Source organism: Pipistrellus hanaki (assembly GCF_964339955.1).
Source record: "Pipistrellus hanaki genome assembly, chromosome: 6".
In the NCBI taxonomy this organism is placed as follows: Eukaryota; Metazoa; Chordata; class Mammalia; order Chiroptera; family Vespertilionidae; genus Pipistrellus; species Pipistrellus hanaki.
Genome location: NC_140508.1, coordinates 27,946,876 through 27,970,236, shown reverse-complemented (window position 1 = coordinate 27,970,236; position 23,361 = coordinate 27,946,876). Strand labels below are relative to the sequence as shown.

Genomic DNA, 23,361 nt, shown 5'->3' with positions numbered 1-23,361 from the left:
TGAGCTGACCTATGGACATAAGTATTCAGGAACTTGCTCTATAAAAAATATCGGCCCATTTGCCTTACTCATATGGTTGGAATGAGTAATGTGCAGTTATAAATCCTTCTAGACAGCATCATATGCCCTTTCTGCAAAATAAATTATTAAAGTAACCCTCAGAACCTTTCTATTTTCTAGAATGCAGTAAATCATCTGCCTTTGTGTCATGTCACTGCATTCTGAGTCACACATTTCTTAGCACATCCAAAATACCTGCTTATTTTAATAAGCTCCACTTCAGAGCTCCACTTCAGTGTTCTTCTACCTGATGATACTTTGGAGGATTTATGTGAGCTTCTTAGATAAATCCTGACAGAGCACTGGTAGAATGTGGTCTTATAGGTGATTACTACTAAAATCTCATTAATCAAGTTTTGTTTTCACAGCTGCAGACATAAACCTTTATCTGTTCATCTGACACCACAATGGTTTTAGAACACCTGAGTGTTAAGGTACTTGGTTCTAGTTACTTGAAGTTTTTATATATATATTTACTAGAACCCAGTGCACAAATTCATGCACCAGTGGGGTCTCTTGGCCTGGCCTGCAGGACTGGACCAAAACTGGCTCTCCAATGTCCCCTGAGGGGTCCCAGATTGTGAGAGGATGCAGGCCAGGCCGAGGGACCCCACTGGTTCATGATCAGGGCTGGAGGGACACAGGAGAGCTCCAGGCATGTCCACCGATCTTGCCCAGTCCCAATAGGCCAGACCCCAACAGCAAGCTAACCTACTAGTTGGCGCATCTGCCCCCTGGTGGTCAGTGCATGTCATAGCAAGTGGTCAAACAGTTGACTGCCCCCTGGTGGTGAGTGCACATCATAGTGAGCAGTTAAGCACCCTTAGCATATCATCAGCATATTATGCTTTGATTGGTTGAACAGCCGACTAGGTGAATGGGCACTTAGCATATTAGGCTTTTATTATATAGGATGTTTCCAGAGAATTAGTGATTAAAATTTATCAAATTCAGGTTCAAATTTCTGTGTTTCTGTTTCTATAACTGCCAGACAATGACAGTTTTCACCTAAGGAAAATACTGATGATTCTTGTATATGTTCATTACTAGGAAGCATTCTACTGTTTCCTTAAAATAGTTTTGTTGCCTGATGGGTCTAACATCTTATTATTGATGACTGATTTAGAGCCAATTTTGGGTTACATACAGTTTTGAGTAAAAAGACTGAATGAAGATACCATTAGAAGTAAAATACATAAAAACATTCCAACCAGTGGCCAGATGAATTTAAGCAATGGAGCCAGGACAACACATTCACAGATCAGAGCAGAGCCCTCCTTTCCTAAGGAGGCCAGCACTCCCTCTGGGACCTGAAGTACTCCAGCTGAGATCAGATGCTGCCCTCAACATATCTCGATGTGCATGAGAAACAGAGAGTCTTCTTGAGCTCCTTGAATATTAAGTTCTAAAAATGACACCGTGATCTACACAAAGCTTAGAAAGACAAATATAGGAACTCACTTTGAAGACTTAGAATACTTTAAGAATATATATAATTCCAGAGCAATTGTGCTAAATCTGGCAGGATTTAGCTCACTCTACACATAAAGGGGAGCACAAGGTTTTGTGACACATTCAAAATTACATAATTGCCCAAAGTTTTAACTAAATAATAGTTTGAATTCACTGAAATGACAGTGAAATGACACAATCACATATAGCAAGAGTGTCAAAACTTTTTCCTGAAGGGGCAGAGAGCAAATATTTTAGGCTTGTGGTCTTATTAAGCCACATGGTCTCTTTCACAGCTACTCAACTTTCCCACTGTAGAGTGAAAGCACCATGTAATGAATGAACATGGCTATGTTTCAAAAACAGGTGGCTAGCCCACAAGCTATAGTTTGCTGATTGCTGGCATACAAATTCACTTTCGGGCTTACTCTTCCATCTACAGGAGATTATGACAATGGGAATCTAAAATGAAGTAAAACCACATAAGCCTGATTCACCTTTAATAAAGAGATTCAACTCTGATCTAAGAAAGTATGACTTTGACACAACTGTGTCATTGTTCAATTTATGCCTTTCTACACAAAGACAGTTCCATTGGGGATTCTTGTGACAGTAGTTGTATGGCTAAACAAGAAAAGTGAAATTATAAAAGTATTCACAATGTTTATTTTCCTATGATTTAAAAATTATATTCTTACTCTTTAAAAACCCTCTGCAAAGATAATCACAAAGGGTATATTTAAAATTACTTACCCATATCTTGCCAGAGATGCTAAAAAGGCCAGCCATTCCAGACATCCTAAAAAATAGAGAGAAGGAGAACCATTGGTGATGCATACTATGAAAAAAACAAAAACTCAGGTCACAAGGATCTGCCCTTCCATTCTCTGCAATACATTGCCCTCTCTCCTGGATTTACTTGTGTTCGTATAGAGCTTCAGCTCCACAGCCACCATTTCAGTCACTGCTGTAAATACATTCAAATCCCCTGGCCCCTTCTCCCTTCACTGTACACACCTGGCAAAACCCCAACTGTGGGCAGCTGCCTGTCTCTGGGGAAAATCAGCTGGCTGTTCTCCCTCCAGTTACAAACCTGTTTGTGCCTCAGTACTGCACTGTCAGGCTCTACCCGACAGGGCAGCTCCTGTGCTTTTCCCTTTCTTCACACCCTTCCACCCTCCTCTCCCAGGGCACTCTCAGCTCACACACACTCCTCACATGTCACTGCGAAACCAGAAGCCATTATGTGATCTCTCTTATCTTCTCACCACCCAATCTGAGCCTGGCGTTCCCCTGCATGCACCTTCTCTTGTTTCCACAGAGAAAGTCTTCTGCCCTCCCGCAGTCTAATTCCTCCTCGGGGGCCTTGCATCCCACCCCTTTGGCTGAGTACTGTCTTGGCTCTTTCTGTCGGCCCCTCGGCCTGCATTAGCAATTTCTTCCTTTCTGCTGGGTCATTCTCATCTGCCTGAAAACATGCTCTGCCCTCTCCATCTTTTATAAAGAGCATCCTTGGACCCTCCAGCTTCTCTTTTCCAAGGAGTAGTCCACACTTGCTGTTTCTTCCTCCTTACTGTACCTTTAACCCATTCAAATCTGCTCCTGCCCTCACTACTGCAGTATCACTAGTTGTGAAAGCCACAATGACCCTGCAATTGCTTCATTCAACGTCCATGTCTCAGATTTTATCTTCTTTCAAGTCTTGGTAACACAGGATACAGTGCCTACTCTACACTCTTGAGCACCTAATTTACTTGGCTTCCAGGAAACAACATACCCTGCTTGTCCTCCTGACTCACTGGCACTCATTTTTAGTTTCTTAACTCCTTTTGCTGACTCCTTCTCGATCAAACTTCTGTGGGTGTCTTGTGGCTAGGTCCCAATCACTCTTCCCTCTTTAGGTGATCGCCTCCCTCCCAAGCAAGGCTTTAAATACCATCTGTATGTTTTGTATTTATGCTCCTGAATTCTCCAAGGACCCATCTCCATACATCCAACTTGACAGCTCTACAAAGAAACCTGCATCTCAAACTTAACACAGTTAACACTGAACTCTTGCTTTTCTCTTGCTCAAACCAATAAGATTCAAACCAGAAACCCAAGAGATATTTTGTGAATCATTCCTCTCTTTCACCTTCGCCAAGTCTACCTGCAAAGTATTTTAAATCCACCCATTCTCTCCATCCCACTGTTGCCACCCTGCTAAGCACCATCCTTAGGCTAGACAGGGCAACAGCCTCCTAGCTGTCTGACCTCATCCATTCTTGCCCTCCCCAGTCTCTTCTCTGAAGAGCCACCTTGTCATTGCATGCACTGATAGCATCCAGGTTCCTCAATGCGGTCAAAGGCCTGCAAGAGCTGGCTTCTGCCTGCTCTTTCTCGGCTTATGTGTATGTAACTACTCTCCCCACCAGTCACCATCTTGACCCCGGCACCTTTCTGCTCTCAGCATACCACGCTCTTCCAAATTGGGGCCTAGCACCATGTCACACCCGTTCGTTCCTGGGAATGCTCCTCCCTTGCTCTTCACCCAACTCGGTTGTTCTGTCCTTCAGGTGTCACTCTAGTCCTCCCCTCTGAGCGACCTCTCCTAGTCTCTCATCCAGCAGAGGTCCCTGCCCCACAGTGATTCCTTGCCTTAGTAAAAGTTGTTTTTGTTTGTTTGTTTTGTTTTAAACAGCCTAAGATTCTTTATATCCATGTTTTTTTCTCACTGTGTTTTACTTTCAGTTGCCTGAGGGGAACAGAGGTGCATGCCCATCTTTTTCACTTTTGAATATCTAGCACCTGGAACAGTATCTGGCATAAACTTATCTCCAATACTGGTAGAATGAAAAGCTGCTTTTATGGCAGACTAAGAAACGTATCTCCTGAGTATTATTTAAGTGCTATTTATGTGATGTATTTCTGAAATATTACATCATTTAATCTTTTTTTCAGCAGGGATATTCCTTATACTTGTATATACTAACAAAATTAATTACAAATATGATAACTCATTCAAAATTAAAACAAACTATGGGAAAAGTTATTATAGATTTGCCCTATCTATCTCACCAATTATTATGCAGTTCGCCCTCATGGCCGTAAGTTACCCAGTAATATTCTGCTAGGCAGTTAGACACCATCAGTTTTATTTTCCACATTGATACAAGAGTAATTCCTTCATAAACTGTAATTCAAGAAAGAGTAACTCCCATAGCTTATCAATATTTTAAAAGGAAGAAAGAATGGTAACTATGTTCAATACCATATTTTGTAAAGAGAAAATAGTTGGCCCTGACCGGTTTGGCTCAATAGATAGAGCATTGGCCTGCGGACTGAGGGGTCCTAGATTCATTCGTCAAGGGCATGTATATTGGTTTTGGGCACATCCCCAGTAGGGGGGTGTGCAGGAGGAGCTGATGGGTGTTTCTCTCTCATTGATGTTTCTTATTCTCTATCCCTCTCCCTTTATCTCTGTGAAAAATCAATAAATTAATTTTTTTTTTTAAAGACAGAGAAAACAGTTGGCATGCTTAGTGAAAAAGTTAGGGGTGACTTTCTGCAACCCACCTGAAACTGGACAATTACTCCCCAGTATACTAACAACTAACTGTAACACCTGTGGGCCATAAAACCCAAAACACAACATGGTCTAAGCATGGTCATATGTAGCCTGGGTAATCAGAAGTGAATATGAAGAAAAACGTAGACTTTCAAGGTCTATGAACTGTTCATTTGATGCCGCTTGTGTCATTAATAAGACTCCATTAAATAAAATTGCTAGTTACGTTAAAGAAGCCGGGTATTTCCAGCCAGTCAGAGGCTCAACTGATTGCCACTTCTTCTCTAAGATATAATTCTGCAGTTCTTCGTAGATTCCTGAGCCACGGTAACGACGGAATATCCCATCCTTTGCACTATAAATTATAAAAAACAAATAGAAAACCAAGAAATTAAAATCACAAGTGTTGCAAATAATCAAAATAACTATTGGTTTTACATATGAACTACTCTGAATGTTAACTTGGCTTAAATAAAGAAAAAATTATAACTAGGTATAAATACGAAAGCACGCATAAGTATTAATCTATTACAAATGAGAAATTGAGAAAGCATTCTAATTTATCACTGCAAAATTCACGAGCATAAACAAAGTTCTTGCCAAGTTACTTTTTATTATTTTTGCCACCAAGTATTTCAATGTTTCTCTTATAACAGCAAAACAGCAGATGTTATTAAGTTTTAAAAACTGTATCTACATTTCCAACTTTTGTCATTTAAGTCCCTCCTTGAAAATGAACAAAACACCTCCCTTTCACATACCCCTTCAGGCTTCCCAGCTCCTGCTTTCTCCCCAGTCAAGCTTCCTAAGAGCAGAGTCTACACTCACCACTTGCTCCTCAGATATTACTCATTCACAATCCGAGCGACTTAGGGTTATGCTTCATGAGTCCATGGAAACTGTTCATATGGGGGAGAGTCCACCTGGCACTGGCCCTCCCCACTACTGAGCACGCCTCCCTCCCTCTCTCCCTTGGCTTTTGAGCTCTCAGGACTTCTTCCTCCTATTCAGACCACTCCTCTTTGTTCCTTACTCCCTGCCCTAAGGCTAGTCAACCCCAAGTTTTATCCATGACCTACTTCTATTCCTGTTGCATACATTCTCTCTAAATATATTTTAACTCTTATCTTGATTCTGAGAAATTCCCGATATGTATCTCCAGTCTAAATCTTTCTTTTGAGCTTTAGATCCTCAAATCAGACTATCACCTAAACTTTTCTATTTGAAATTAGCATAGTCACTTCACACTATCTTCCCCATCTTGGCCTCTATCCTCCAAACCTCATCTTATGCTAATAGCTCCTCAATAGCTGTTACTAGAGACACATGGCCTATTGGTAGTCATCTCAGGTTTTCCTTCCTTATGGCTAATTGGTCATCAAGTCCCAATGATCCCACCTCCTAAGCATCTCCAGAACCCATCCCTTCCTTTCTCTTCCCCCTCTCACTACCTGAGCCTCCCTAACTTCAATCACCCAGGATGATCCAAATATGCCCTCTGGGCCAGCCATACAGAACTCATTACAGTTCTCAGAAGGTAGCACATTTTCTTCTGGGCTTTTCCATGGCATCTCTATCTGGAAAGGCCTTCTCTACCGTGTTTATTTAACCAATTCTGACTTATCCTTTAAGAATCATCCCACCTTTTATGTCATCAGAAAGATCTTCTTTGACCCCTCCACCCCCAATCAGCTGCTAATAGCTATCATTCCCACAGAGCTGTCTTTCTCTTCCAAATGTTAAGCTAAATGTGTAAAGGTTATGGAAAACAACTTAGAATTCTTGGTACACATCTATGGATTTATAATATTTACCATTCCAGATAAATATTTCAACTTACTGAAAAAATGTTGGGAGAGTGGTGACAAAGAAGCGGCCACTCAAACCTACAAGAAGAATAAACAAATAAAGTTACAAGTCAAACTCCCACTAAGCCAAGCATCTAACTTAATTTTTAAGAACAAGCAGCCTAAGCTGGCTTGTATATATCAGAGAGGAATGGAGAGGGAGACAGAGATAGAAACATTAATGATGAGAAATAATGATCGGCTGCTTCCTGCATGCCCCACATTGGGGCTTGAGCCCGCAGCCTTGGCATGTGCCCTGACCAGGAATTGAACCATGACCTCCTGGTTCATAGGTCAATGCTCAACTACCACTGAGCCATGCTGGCCAGATGACCTTGCTTTTATACCACAGAATTTATCACGTACACTATTTATTTTTTTACTTGAAATTTTAATTTTTACCCATTTACTTTCCAATCAGTGACATACAGCTTGCTTATTCTGATGTTACATAAGAGTTTTCTGGCTTGTGCATCACTTAGAATTTTATGGTGGCTGACAGAACAGGTTATAGTCATGTAGTTACTACAATATATGACCTTAGATAAATTACTTAACCTTTCTCACCTTAAATTGTTTACCCTTTCTAGTCTCAGTGACCTCATCTAGAAAATGGGTATATTAAAGCCTAACTGAATTGTTCTGAAGTTAGACTAGCTCAGTATATTAAGTACTTAGCACATAATAAAGAACTTATTCAATAAATTATAGGTATTATTAGATCCGATGTAGGTTTTAAAATAATAAAGAATCTGAAACAATAATACCATGTATAATCTTTGCACATTTATAAAATTTGCAAGTACTGTCCAAGGACAGTACATTAAACAGATTTTCTCAAATTTTCAGTAAAGCAAATCTTTACCGGACACTAACTAGACATCGAATGCTATGCTATGTGAAGACAAATAAAACCCTTAGTAAGTCAGCAAATATTTACTAATTACCTTCTTTGTTCCAGGGACTGTCATAGCTGCTCAAGACACTAAGATAAGTAAAAACATGTCCAGTCTTGGTTCTCACAGAGCTTACAGTCTATTTAGTGGCAGAGGGAAAGACCTTGATACTTACAATCATAACTGTAAACAGATAGGTGATATCAAGAAAGGGGCATGCAACCAAAGCCTGAAGGAGACTAGGAGTAAAGGACAAATCCCTGCTCTTTACATGTTTACAAACAAAAGTATTTCCGTGGGCACCAAGAATGAGCACGTCTGCTCCAGGCTAAGAGAAGGAGAGGGAAAGGATGTTCCTGGCCAGCATGGGGAAATGACAGAGACATCATTGTCACATTTCTCATCACTTCTGACTTTCCCACTGAAGAACAATTTGGACAAAATCAAAATCTATTCAGATAAAGTAGATCAAATGTCACATCTTCGTGGTTGTTTGCGATTTGAAATGCTGAAGGTTTACTTTCAATAACACACAAAAGTTGCTTATACCAATTTTATAAATTAAATTTTATTCAGCATAATAATATATTAATTAGTGATGAGACTTTCCAAAGAAGAAATTGCTTTTTTTTTCTTTCTCATATCAAACCACACAGACTCTAAAATAGCCCTATGGCACTTAAAAGAAAACACAGTACTATGAAGGCAGTAAAAGTCAATGTTACAAAAAGAAACATTTACTACATACTACATACATTTACCATTGTACATCTTTTGTAACGGTTGTACTGGCAGTAACAAAACCACAAGTGACCTGAGAAGTCAACTGAGATTGTTAATGAGCACCTCTGTCTCCAGGGCATTTTCACCTCTAACACTGCTTGGAATTCCACCCAAGCAGGAAACATGGGTATCTTTTCATTTATTTTCAATTCAAAACTGCCAGGGGGAAAAGTGTTGGTAATCCTAAGGGCTTAAAAATCCCTACATGCCCGCCCTTTTTACTCTAAGTGTCAACTACCATCTTAAAATGAAGACTATATTGCAACCTAAAAGAGGCATTAATCCAAAATGCAGAAAAATCTTTTATTAGCAACTTTATCTTAAACATATGTAGCAAATGAAAAGGAAGTGTTAAAAGATTAGAGAGAAAATTATGACAGGGAACTATATTTTGATAGGCCAAAGAACAAACAGAAATTACTTGAGTTCTAGATGAAGAAAATGGGGATAGCTACTAGCTTGTCCTTCACCTTTTATTAGCTGTTTTACCTTGGACATGTGACTTAACCTCTCTGAGCCTTAGTTTTCTAAAGAATACAGAGAGAAACAGTTTGTTCTTTCTGGGACTGTTATGAAACTGAAATATATAAAACGCTTAACACACTTAGTAGCTGAAGTAATGTTTAACTAAGTACTAATTAGCACTAAAGAAAGAAGCAAAGGGAAAGCAATGAACAAAAAGTAGATCGAACCTTACCTTTAAGATTGAAATAAAGTGGGCAATAAATAAAAGTCAGTATTATAGTTATAAAATTAAAATATTAACACTAACTGAAGTGCAATAAACTAAACTGGCTTCTGAAATTAATTAATGGTTTTGATCCCAAAGCTTACTCCTTCTTGGCTGTTGTGGGGATCTGGTTTACCTCTAATCTAGTGAAATAGCCATCACCCATGGGTGCTCTATGAGCAGCTGCTATTTTCCTATCTTGACAACTAATCTCATCTGCATGGAACAGAAGATTCAAGAATATATTCATACTTATTAAATTTAATTTCCCAAAGTTAGCAACTGAAACATCATCTGGTCTATGCGATATTAAACAGGCAATGCAATGTTGTCTAACCTAAGGTCTGTCCTTCTCTTGACTTCTACAGCTCAACTGTATAAATATAATGTATTTATAATCCCCAGTCTTTATAATTCTGAAATCCTAAAAAAAATTATTATTAAATATACCAATGGAATAGTTACAGGAATAACTAAAGAATTATTCATACGTACTTCAAAAATTCTTCCTTTCCCTTCTTTTTAAATTTTGCAGAGAAAAGAAATGAAATTATCCCTTACTAGCAGCCCTGATGAAAGAATATACTAATAGAGACCTATAACCAAATATAAATCTGTACATAGAAATATCCAGTAAAGTGCTCAACTGTGAGGAAAATGGTAATATTTCAATGACTTTCCACTGTTGGTCCCGGACGTTAGATTCTGTAAAAATAAAGTAAATACTCAAATAGCTTCCAAAAATAGGAACAAGTACCCAAGAGGCTTGCCAGTGAATACTACATAAGACCAAAGACCTTTTGTTCCTTCTTATTTGATAAGTACTTCAAATATATGTTACTTATATTCACATAAATAGCATGAGTCAATAATAAATTTGTCTTTAAAATATTTTATCATATTTTCTGTTACTGCATTATAAAAAATGCACAAATCAATCCACAGTAGAAAAAAATAAGTCAACATTTTAAATGAAAAGACTACATTCAATTAGATTTTAGATTTGTGAATCCATCACAAAGCTGTTAAATTCTTTTATTTCAAATCATGTTGTGAGTTCACAGCAGGTATACCAAATGACTGAAATACATATAGGCCAGCTGTGTTTTCAAGAAACTCCTCAAAAGATGTGTCTGATGCCCACTAATGAATAAGACTTACACCTGACTTCTGAAATCAAACTACTAAAAGATGAAAACAAGTGTACAGCAAAAGTGTAATTATAATGATTTGATCTCTAAACAGAATAATTCATTATAATAGCCAAAACCATAAACGAATAACTATAATTTTCCATCTCTAAATAGCAGATGTGCAAAAATGGCTTTGATTCCAATGATTACAAAGGTGTATGGACGCCTGAGGACTAACAGCTTTTAATAGAAACCTCTCTATATGGGTTTGCCAACACAAGGATCTTAACAGACATGGTCAATTTTATTGTTCAAGTAACTACTAATTCAGTACTCTGTCTTTTTTAAATTCTTTATTGTTTAAAGTATTACATGCATCTCCTTTCCCCCCCATTGATCTCTCCCTACCCACTCCCACCCCCAGCACAGGCCCTCAATCCCCTACTGTCTGTGTCCATTTGTTATGCTTATATGCATGCAGACAAGTCCTTTGGTTGATCTCTTACCTCCCCACCTTTACTCTCCCTCTAAGGTCTTTTTTGAACTCACAATTATTACAGAAAGATAACAGCTGCATTTCCAAACCTACTTTCTTTTTATCCTTGTAAAGGAACACAATAGAAAATAAATGTAGGTAGGAAAAAATGCCTAATAAGTTTGAAAATAGTCACATTTGAAACTAGAATCATAAACACCCAACTTTAACTTTTATTTACAGTTATTTTTAAACTACAAATATAAATTGTGTATATTTTTTAAGAATTTAAAAGATTCCTCTAGCCTCCTCCTCTTTCTTCTGAAAATTACACCATTTAACATATAATAAATATAGCTGTCACAACAGAATTAGAAATTCATCATTCTGGAACTCACAATGGAATATTTGATTCAGGTAAGATCATTATGTATCTCAAGACCCCAAAGTATCACCCCACAGATTACCTGCTAATCACAAAGTGGGATATTTTCTTTATAGTTGAGATATTTAGTGTCATCACCTTAACCAAGTGCTCAAACTGAACATCACTAACTGAGAGTACATGTCTTCTGATGGCATCTGCATATATAAAAGGTTAAGCAATCATCCAACTCGCCAACCAGCCAGTATTATGACATGCACTGGCCACTAGGGGGCAGATGCTCAACACCGGAGCAGCTGAGCTGCCAGTGATTTGGCAGCAGAGGTTCTTGGGTGACACACCCAGGAACTAGAGAGGAGGGAGCCCAATCCCTGCAGGCCAGGTCGAGGGACCCCACCTGCTGGAGAGACCCCACTCACTCCACAGACACTCTTCGAGCCCTGGCGCAGCCCCAGGTGCAGCTGGCTGGAGAGGGACTGCAGGAGGTTGGCTCCAGGGCGTGTCCAGCCTGTCTTGCCCAGTCCCGCCCCACGGCCACCTTCTAATTCAATCCCTTTCATTGTGCACAAATCCATGCACCCAGCCTCTAGTAAGTTATAAAGCACAGTATCACCTATGAAATATTCTTGCCATACATGTCCAACCTGAATCATGCCTCTAGGCTGAACTTCAAGTTTACAGAAAATATAAGAAAACACCAATATCAGAGGACTATTCTAATTAAGGGCGACTGAAAACATGTAATAACTAAATGCAAATGGTGAACCTTGATTAGATCCTGGGTCCAAAAACTATAAAAAGACATGTGGGAAATTATTAGGGAGATTTTAATATGCCAAAGTATTGAAGGTAAAATCATGATGTCTGCGACTTATTTTCAAATAACTCAGCAAAAAAAAATAATAAAAAATATATTAACAGCCGAAACCGGTTTGGCTCAGTGGTAGAGCGTCTGTCTGCAGACTGAAAGGTCCCAGGTTCGATTCCGGTCAAGGGCATGTACCTTGGTTGTGGGCACGTCCCCAGTGGGGGCGTGCAAGAGGCAGCTGATCGATGATTCTCTCTCATCGATGTTTCTAACTCTCTATCCCGCTCTGTTGATTCTAGATGGTCAGTTCATGAGTATCACAGCTTTTCTATATACTTGAAAAAAAATCAAACTAAAAAGTAACAAACTTTTGCCTTTAATGTTCAGCATTTACAGTACCTGGTTCTTGAATGACATCGACCTTCCCCACACTGATATGAAGAAGTTCACCATTCTTTGCAAATGTCTCCCATTCCGAATCAGTCTGCTGGCAGGATGGACACCAAGGGGCATAACTATAAAAGAAGAATAGCTAATCAATATAAAAACATGGAAAATATCTGTAAAACAAAATAGATAAACTACCTAAGTTAAAAAGGTAAATATCTGTCTAAAAGGAAGCACAAAAGCAAGCTTTTTCAGTCATTTGATATAGAAAAACAAAAACATATTTCCCTAGAATTTAATGTATGAATATTAATTCACTGGCAAAAAATTAGCCAAAGTTTGAAAAGATTTTCACAAACTACCATAATACATAAAATATTTTATTTCAAAGTTTTTCTTACAATCAACCCAAATTTTGTCACTTTCTAGGTAGCTTCTGATTTTTTAGGGAGAATACTATATTGACTGCCCCACTAAAGAAGGACAACTTTCACAAGTGCATCCCTAAACTAGACAAAACAGTTACAGGTCCATCAAAACTATAGAGCTGATGAGCAGAAATCAGAACATGTTACTAGTGGGTTCCCAAATATTTATGCGAGTCATTTCCAAAGATCTGCGGCAGTTCTGAACCACTCCAAGAAAGAAAGTAGAAGCTATGGGCTAACCGAGTTTTACTCTTCTTAAGTAGAAGAGGAGCTAGAAATAAATGGGACTTCAATCAGAACCCTGGTTTTTACATTTTTTTTATTTTATTCCATAAACCTGATTTGCACACAATACTGAAGTTGAGGCTACAACTGTGAACAAGACAGATGTGGTACCACCTCCCTCTCCTTGTAGATATAATCAAGAGGTGAACACTGGCAATGGCAAGTACAGGGATGTACTTGGCAAATGCCATGACTGAGAGTATGGAACAGAAGCTGTGTAGACACTCAGCAGCTGGGTGGTCTCAGAAGGGCCCACGGAGGAGCATGCATCTGTGCTAGGTTCTGAAGTAGGAGGGTAAGCCCAGGGGGGTCGAAGAATGTTCTCTTCTAAGTAAAGAGAACAATGTGTATAAAGCTCAGAGTAATGAGAGCGAGGGTGAAGACAGCATTCACAACCTTTGAAAACACTGTATAAAGAGTTAGGACTGTATTTGAAGCTCCATTGTAAACCCTAAAGAGTAAGAGAATTATGATCAGACTTATATTTTTAAAAAATAACTGGGAAAATATCACAACATTCACACCACAAAGCTCTAAAGTGGTCCAGGATTTCACCTACAGGTATAAAATGGAAATCCAGACAAGTGTGCTATTTAGAAAGTATAGTGGATCGAATAGTACCCTCTAAAAAGATACAAATACCAGGGAACATCACCTAATTCAGCTTAGGAGACGAGGGCATGGGCCAAGTGTAGGTCAAGGAGCAAGAGAGAAACAAGGGGGCAATAAGGAAGCAAGAGAGAAAGAAGGCTTTGTCTGGGACTTTAAACTTCCAGGATCCCATGCACTTGCAGTGGCTCCACCCTTCTAGTCAAATCACTGTTCCCAGGCCAGGCTGCTGGGCAAGGACCTTCCCGAAGGTCACGTGGGCTTCAGTGCACATATGCCCACCTCCCCCTTTGTTTGTCCCTTCCCCAGGTATGTGCAGGGAATGGATCCATGGTTACCGGGAGCTTAAAGTGGGAGCTGCACAGATGTACATGCTTATAAAGTCTGGTCTCCCCTTTGCTCTCTTCCTATTATTAATACAATAAACTAGCTAATTACAAGGTTACATTTGGGCAGGGTGATAATCACTCTATGCCTCAGTTTCTTCAACTGTAAAATGAAATAACAACAGCTGTCTTTTAAGGTCATTGGGAGATTAGATGAAACATATAAAGCAGGCACATATCAAGAACAATCATTAATACAAAATATGTTTGTAATATACTACTTGGTTTCTGATTTTCACAAAATTCAACCAAGTAAATTTAGAGATCTGCTTTGCTATATTAAGCTATTCATGAATTGGGCAGCACCCCATCTACCAACAAGAAGGGTGCTCTGTGGGGCTACACAAAATGAAAGTTTTTATAAGAAGAAGAATGGGCTAAAGAAAAGGATGGCCGAAACTGGTTTGGCTCAGTGGATAGTGTCGGCCTGCAGACCGAAAGGTCCCAGGTTCGATTCCGGTCAAGGGCATGTACCTTGGTTGTGGGCACATCCCCAGTGGGGGGGGGGGTGCAGGAGGCAGCTGGTCGATGTATCTCTCTCATCGATGTTTCTAGCTCTCTATCTCTCTTCCTTCCTCTCTGTGAAAAATCAATAAAATATATTTAAAAAAAAAAAGACATTAACACACACACAAAGAAGAAAAAAAAGAAAGAAAGAAAGAAAAGGATGATTTTTTTAAACCAGGATATCTTTTTTTTTTTTTTTTTTTGAGGAGAAAGAGCCTGAGTGAGTTGGAAGGTTTTTAATCATGCAGATTGCCTCTTTTTGGAGGGACAGTGCAGATATCAGACAGATGACCTCCGTACTTGACTAGAAAGTTCCAGACTGGCTGATTGAGATTATGTTTCTGGGAGAGGCTGAAACTGCAATTAGGTCAGGTATTAAAGCTAAGTTGGTATCATGGGCCTTCAGCGCCAGTAATGCCACTTTGTTCCTGTTGTTTTCTCTTTAACATCTTCAAGGCATTTTCCTGACACATCAGTTCATCTGAACCTTACAGCATCGCTGTCAGACAAGACAAGTTTAGAGAGACTTGTTTAAGGTCACCTAAAACCACACAGAACAAAAATCCAGGTGGAGGTATTTATGTGATAAAAATCTCTGAGGAAAATAATGGCTAATATCAACAGAGAAGGAAATGGAAGGGGAGAGGAGGAAGGAGAGAATAGGAGACAGGAAGGGGGACAGAGGGAGAGAAAGAAGGAGAGGGTGAAGGAGAAAGAGAAAGAATAAAAATAAGAAAGAAATCTTGAAGTGCAGTTCAATAAACTTTAGATCTCTAGATCCTCTTTGCTTTGTTTCCCTGAATGCTTGCTTTTGCATGTAACTCGTGGACACATTTGCTACCTCAATAATTATTAAATCATGCAAATTTCACCTTTTAAAAAGTCCGTAATCTCTAGAGAGGCTACTATATAAATTGTTTTTTTTGTTTTTGTAATATTGACTCTCAGATATACAAATGTCATTGAAGTAATTTTAGATATTCCATTTTCTGTGTAACTGCTACCTACTGGTCTGCAGCACTGTTAATGCCATTCTCTCTGAGATTTCATCTGAGCTGACTGTGATGGAATCCACCAATATCATTCATTCACCTGGTGTGTTCTTTTGGTGGAGATAAGCCAGCTTCAAATCTCAGGAGTGGAAATCGGTCTTTTGTTGTAGAAGCGTTTTAAATTATTAGTATTTTTCCATATTTAAAGGAAAGTCATTTAGGCAGCAATTAGAACTACTATAAATAAAATAGCTCCAGGGACCAGAGAAAAGTTATGTATGACACGTATGTGACTTTCATGCTCTTCTTTCTCTGTCTCTCTCTATATACACACGTGTATATATGTAATTTATTTATATACATATGCATGAAGAAAACTCATCAGAAAGGACTGAATGCAATAGTCATTTATATTACTTAAAACTAGTTCCAAGTGCTAGTTTTATCATATCTCCTAACTATGATAAAGAACAGATTTGTCCAACGTTTTCTTTTATATATAAGAAAAAGAACCTAAGAACTTCTGAGAGAAATTAATACCTTTATATTCATGAAATCTGTAAAAAAGTATCTTTCCTATTTAATTTTTTTGCAGATGACAATGGCATATGAAGTTAGTAAGCTTCATAAAGGCATTTGAAGCATATTCCAGATAGCCAAAACACTGTTAAATTATAATTTGGGCCCTATCCGGTTTGGCTCAATGGATAGAAGGGTCCTGGGTTCGATTCTGGTCAAGGGCACATGCCTGGATTGTGGACTCGATTCCCCAGTAGGTGGCATGCAGGAAGCAGCCAATCAATGATTCTCTCTATTCATTGATGTTTCGATCTCTCTCCCTCTTCATTACTTTGTCTGAAATCAATACAAATACGTTTTTAAAAATTATAACTTGGATATCAGTTCACTGTTAATAACCATTTCTGGAAAACAAAATTCAACAACATGCTTTAGTTATCCGTATTCATGTACAAATTACATTTAAGTTCTGTTGTACGGAAGAATAGTTGAAAGCCCTCAATTCTTTAACTGCATAACTCAATTTGGTATGAGATTTCATTAACTGTACTAAACACTCCAGTGAAGGAGTTGCTTAATTTTGGAAAATGTCTTAATGATCCAAGAGTTGTAAATCTGAGATCAACCAAAGAACTTATGTGCATATATGCATAACCCATGGACACAGACAATAGTGATGAAGGCCTGAGGAGGGAATGGGAGTGGGGAGAAAGGGGAAAAAAGGGGGTCATCTATAATACTTTCAATAATAAAGATAATTTTTTTTAATTGTATGCTCAAATATATTTCTTTAGAAGATCATTTCTGCCAAAACCAGTTTGGCTCAGTGGATAGAGCATCAGTCTGCGGACTGAAAGGTCCCAGGTTCGATTCCGTTCAAGGGCATGTACATTGGTTGCGGGCACATCCCCGGTGGGGGGGGGTGTGCAGAAGGCAGCTGGTCGATGTTTCTCTCTCATCAATGTTTCTAGCTCTCTATCCCTGTCCCTTCCTCTCTGTAAAAAATCAATAAAAAATGTTTTTTAAAAAAGATAATTTCTAGGAAATGTTCTCAAAAATGCAGAGGAAAAATAATCATTGACACCTCTCTGAAAACCATTACACTTGCAAGAGAAAATGGAATTCACTACTTTTACTGGAATTCACTGTTTTCACTTCACTTCAGGAAGGCAGTGACTGGTGCATTGTTTGTACCTACACAGAGCCATGACAGATCATACATCATAATAAATGTTTATTACATCAATGAACGAACAAAAGGTAGATGAGAGTGATTATCTTAGTACCTAAGAAATTATATACAGGTATTTCCTTCAGTGATATATTTGAGGAAGCTCTTCACTAAAGGAACAAATAAAATCTACTACTTTTACATTCACTTAGTCAAAAAGTATTTATTGAACACACCCAGTACTTGATAGTTGTTAAGGCTCTTGAGATAAACAGGAAGAAGAAAAAACTTAGTTCCTTTTCTTAAAAATTTATCATCCATAGAAGGACTCAGACAAAAAACTCAGTACCAAAGCATATAAATTAACTGATAATATAAGATGTGACTTGGGCCCTGCTAGGTACAAATAAGACACAGTGAAAAAGAATTTTCCCAGGACGTTGGGAAGTCAGAGCACCTGGTTGAGTGGTGAGGTTCCTATATAATAAAAGGGTAATAGGCAAATCGACTGGTCACTATGATGAGCTATGACTGGTCACTATGATGTGCACTGACCACCAGGAGCAGATGCTCAGCTACAAGCCAGGCTGATGGCTGGCGAGCTCAGTGGCCCAGATTCTCAGTCAGACATCCCCTAAGGGTCCCAGACTAAGAAAGGAGGCAGGTCGGGCTGAGGTACGCTCCCCCCATGAGTGCACAAATGTCGTGCACCAGGCCTCTAGTATAGCAATAATACTCTTCATTTGCAGAAACTAGAAAGATGGTAAGACCATTCATAGGCCACTGAATCCCATAAGGAAAAGGCCTCCCCTTATGTGGGCAGAGGTACTGGCTAGCTTCAAGCCTAAGCATTAACCAGCCCAACTCTATTCCTCCCTTCAGGCTCCCCCACTACCCAGCTACTCTCCCTGGCTTGATCAAAGACTGCCAAGCTCAGGTCTGCATTCTACAATAGTTCTGGCCTTGCCCACACTTACTAAACATCCAGCCTTAGTCAAAGCTTTCATCTTCCCAAGTTTCCATCTCCTCCAGTGAATGAGACTGAGAATGATAATTCTGTATCTGATTGCTGGATGATCAAATAAGAGAGCATTAAGAAACTCTGATGTAAATAATACAACTGTTCACTGTGACTGAAATGACAATGACAATAATGATGTAGATGAATACCCTTTGTGGAAACTTCAGAAATCAAATGCTTCTCCATTAGCTCATGAATTCCTCTTTTGCATGTTTTTAAATAACCATAACAGTACCTGGGGCAGTGGTTTTCTCTCAGAGGTATTTGGACATGTGCACTAGAGATGGAGGTTGTTAAATTATTTTGATGTCACTGGATTACTAGAATGTAATAACCAGGGATGCCACAGGTCCTGCCAGGTGTGCACCATCCCCACACACCAAAGAACTGTCCAATCCAAGATGCTCTGGTAAGAACCACTGTTAGATGCTCAATAGATAAGAAATATTTATAATAGTAAATATTTTCTAAATAAATGAATGTTACATATAATAGTTATTTCCTTCAGGGCACAGTAGACTGCCAGTCCCTTGAAATGAAGGAATGTGACTCATTCATTTTCATCTTCCCAGATCCCCAACTCTGAAGCTGAGACATGATAAACATTGACTATCTCAAAAACACAATCACCAAATCAAAACAATCTATTACACTGCAAAAAAATTATAACTATTTGATATGGGTAAGGTAAGGGAATAATCCTATATAATAAAAGGTTAATATGCAAATCCACCTAATGGCAGAACAACCAGTGGCTATGATGCACACCGACCACCAGGGGGCAGACGCTCAATGCAGGAGCTGCCTCCTGGTGGTTAGTGCACTCCCACAGGGGCAGCGACACTCTTAACTGGTGAGAATAGGGGCGGTGGTGCAGCACTGAGGATGGCTAACTGGGGCTTAGGCCCGCTCCCCTCAGCCGGACATCCCCCGAGGGCTCAGACTGCAAAAGGGTGCAGACCGGCTGAGGGACCCCCATCCCCTTACCCCCTGCCCCGAGTGCATGAATGTGGCGCACCAGGCCTCTGGTGTTATACTAAGGATATGGAGGAAACAATACTAAAACCTAGAGGTCCTAGGGAAGTAAATGAGGCTTCCCTCCTCCACCAGATGACTAACTACAATTCTGAGGCATGATCATTGCAAGAACGAACTCGGAAAGAGTGGTGCTTTCTAAAGATCTGCATGCTTTCCTGAGGAATTTTAACCCAAAGACATACTTTTTCTCTGTAATATCAGTTTAAACGTCAGTGGGTCACTCTTAAGCTATTTGGATATCTTCATATTTCTTTTAGAGGAAACAGGTACTAGAACAGTATACAGAATGTATTAAATGGCACACTTTTGTTTCAAAAGAACAAAAGCCATTTCTCAGACTGAATAATGGGAGCTAAGAAAGTGTTTAAAATAATAGCAAAAGGTTACAAAGCAGCTGAATAAAAGATAGTGTGAAACAATGGAAATAAAACATTAGAAGGCATTTTAAAGATTAGGTAATCTGCCCTAACCTTGAGAAAGAGCAAATTTTCCATCAGCAGTTAATGAAAAAAAGCACAGAAAACCAATTATAGAGACATGGAAGAAATGCGAGTAGATATCACAGAACCACGTATGAAGGCAAAAAGTAAGATAAAAACAGAATATATAAGTTTACAGTGTTAAAGAAAATATAAATATGTAGTAATGGATGAATTTCTCAGATCTTGAAAAAGGTTCCAGAATTGGGAATATATTTTTAAGTTTATTTCTCCTCAGCAAAGAGTACTTTATAAGAACTGATATTCAGTTGCAAAGATCCAAAAAAATTAACTGAAAGTAGTACGTATTAAATTTTATAGTAAAAGCTTTTCATATCTTAGAGCAGACAAACACTGTTAATCCTTTAAAATAATTAAATTATTGATACCAATATAACCAAGAATTGCATTATAGTAGCTTTGTATAAAGTGGAATATAAGAAAAAAGATTCCCAGAAGAGAGGAAGCATATAAGCAAATGAACAAATAAAGAACTGTCATTCGAAGTAATGTCAACTTTTTAATACTGTCAGAAAGCCTAACTTGATTCTTCAGAGAAGTTAATACTGCGTCTAACACTGTGAATCTCTAACAATTCCCATGTATTAGGACCAGTTCAGCTGAATAGTGTTATCATAAAAACCAGTATTAACACATTTTGTTTTTCTCTGTTGTATATAGGGTGTCCAAAAAAAGTATACATACACTTGCAGTGTTTGTTAAAATACATTTCATTTTCAAAATGGAGCTATCAGCTATTCAACTGTGTATACGTTTTGTTTTTTGTGTTTTGTTTTTTGAGGAACATCCTGTATATCATGAAAAAAAGTCTAACTTATTGGCTGTTAGAATGAATTCTTAGTATAGCGGTAGTGAGAATATAATGAATTCTACATTTTTGAGGAGTGTCACAAATAGATAAGAGCCACAGTATTTCTTCAGTCAAGCACCCAGGCTCAGGATGTAGAAAGTCGGATGCAGTGGTTGAGATCCTCTTTCAGCCTTGTTCCTGTTCTGAAGAGATCTACCAAAATGATCTCCTGTCTACACAGCTTACTTCCGGTTACAAGTCTCACCATGCTTCACACAGCCCAAACGCACTCCATGCAAAGGACACATGACAAGTATAGAGCAACTGATTACTCCATCTAGGCTTGTACATGTATGAAGAAGTAAACTTTGAATTGTCAACGTGTCCAAGCATAGGAGCTATTGGATATTGCCTCTTTATAAGTTTAACTTGGCTTACACTTACCTCAGTCTTAGTGTTCTTAGTTCTTTTACTTAAAAAAAAAAAAGTGCTGTTTCAAAAGTAACTATAAAATAGTTGAAGCCTTTCTGCTTTGACTTTCATGTCATACACAAACTGTTTTAGTTGAAAAACAGACACCTAGAAAAACTGCGTTGTGTAAGTACTTCCTGAAAAAAGAACTGCCTGTAATACTTTCTGATGAAATGCAGCCTCTCTTACAAACATGGCAGTCCTGAGTCAAGTTCCATTTTGCTTAAAAGTTTCTCTCTAAAAGGAAAATGACCTCCTCGCCTCTATTCATAGTTAAGTGGTTTACTTTAATAAGAGCTTCATGCCAACAGATCTCTTTAATAATTTCATTGACTTATCATGATACCAAAGGTTGTTGTATAGAGGGTGTCTAGACTTTGAGGTCTACAGGGTAAATTTATGTTTGAGTAGTAACATGCATTCTGTACTTTGAACAACGTAATCTGCTAAGTGATATAACTTTTGGCCCTGTTCTCACAGGGACTTTTTCATTTCATAGGCTTCTGCTTGCATCTAAATAGGTTTAAAATCTAGCTTGGGACAGATAAAGGAAAGATCCAATTATGTGAATGTATATGTCCTCAATGAAAAATTAGGTGTCAAAGAGTAATGATCAAGTATGTACATTGCTAAAACCATAGGTCAATCTCAGTGATCTGTTCTCCATCCTTCATTTTCTCTGCAGGCCCACCATGAATGGTCTCTCAAGATTATCATGTCTACTTGAAATCTTTCTTCCTGGTATAAATTAATTTAATCTATGATAAAGTCGCTTGCCTGCTCCTAACCCAAAACTGTATTTTGCCATCAAGCAAAGGCACGAACCATGATTTACTTTCTATTGTTCAAAGAGGGGTAATTTATTAATATCCTTTTCTTTATGACACTAGCACAATTAAGTTATAATTTACCCAGAAAGTCCTACCCCTGAAAATTACAAATATAAACATCTGATTTTAAGATTTCAAAATCTGTTTTATTTTTTCACATCTCGGATTTTCAAAATGAATACTTAAGATAGTTGAGACAAACTGGCCTGCCCTTCCCGGTTCGGTGCTGCAATTACTCATTCAACGAATCCATTGCCTAGCTCACGCTGAGTATGTGTACTGCTAGTGTCATTGAACGACCGCCCTTTCTCCTCTACCTACACGCCTACATCAAAAGCATGCAATTTTCTTGCAGATTTTCTCCATCTCCCCTCTCATGACCTCTCCGTGGGAAGTTGCTCCGCCACCCCATCCCTAAAGCACTTTCCCCTAAAATAGGGGGCTAGCTAGGCGCCTGAGCAGGGGGGAGCGCGCTTCCCCCTCGGCTGTCACCCAGGCGGGGCCGGCGCATGCGCAGCGCGAGCAGCCGGCGGTAGCGCAGCCCGCCCGGGGCCGCAGGTCCAGCCCCTCGGGCGGTGCGGCGCCGGGGGCGGCCCGAGGGGCGCTGGGAGCGCGGACCGCGTGGCGTGCGGATCGGGCGGGCGGGCACACTCACAATTTCAGCATCCACTCGCCCTCCATCACCAGCGTCCAGTTGGCGGCAGTCATGGGGAGCACCATGCTCTGCTCGGCCGACGGCACGGCGTGCTGGGGCGCGGCCTCCTCCTCCTCCGCGACCGCCGCCGCCACCGCCACCCAGGCGGCCAGGAGCGCCCTGAGCAGCAGCGGGCCCCAGCGCCCGCCGGCCATCGTGGGGCGCGGAGCGAGAAGGAGAGGCTGGTCCGCGGCCTTGCTCGCTGCACCCCGGACCTTCCCGGGGTGGATTCGGGCTCCGCAGGCTGCACCGGGCCGCGCGGACAGGCCCGGCTGGAGGCGGGGGCGGGCACCGCCTCTTAACCGCCGCGGCGTGCTGAGGCCACGCCCCCTCCCGCTCGGACTCGCCGCGTGGCTTGGGGCGTCGGTTGCCTAGGCGACGGCCTCCCTTTCTTGCCGACCTCCAAGCTGAGAATAAACTGATGACTTGCTGTTGCCCAAGTAAGAACAGGCACCCGTGTGCCCAGGCTACCCCAGGAAGGGCGGCTGGCGCGTGTGGGTGCTTCTATAAGAGAAACATGGCCACTAATTTAAAAAATGCATCCCCTCCTCAGAGGGCAGCAAAAAGAACAATGCACTGCAAAGTAAACCTGTTTAATGAAAAATGGAGGTACATAG

The 23,361-nt window shown here is 39.8% G+C and overlaps 1 protein-coding gene across 1 annotated transcript in view; it reads right to left on the bottom strand.

The window, feature by feature from the left end:
- Positions 1-23,021, bottom strand: part of TMX4 (thioredoxin related transmembrane protein 4) — a 30,301-nt gene extending 7,280 nt beyond the window's left edge. The window contains exons 1-5 of the mRNA XM_084888469.1: positions 22,706-23,021; positions 12,516-12,631; positions 6,900-6,945; positions 5,286-5,414; positions 2,266-2,311 (exon numbers count right to left, since the gene is read on the bottom strand). Coding sequence (XP_084744595.1) covers positions 2,266-2,311; positions 5,286-5,414; positions 6,900-6,945; positions 12,516-12,631; positions 22,706-22,899 — 531 coding nt within the window. The 5' untranslated portion in view covers positions 22,900-23,021. The remainder of the gene's footprint in view (positions 1-2,265; positions 2,312-5,285; positions 5,415-6,899; positions 6,946-12,515; positions 12,632-22,705) is intronic.
- Positions 23,022-23,361: the final 340 nt, after the last annotated feature.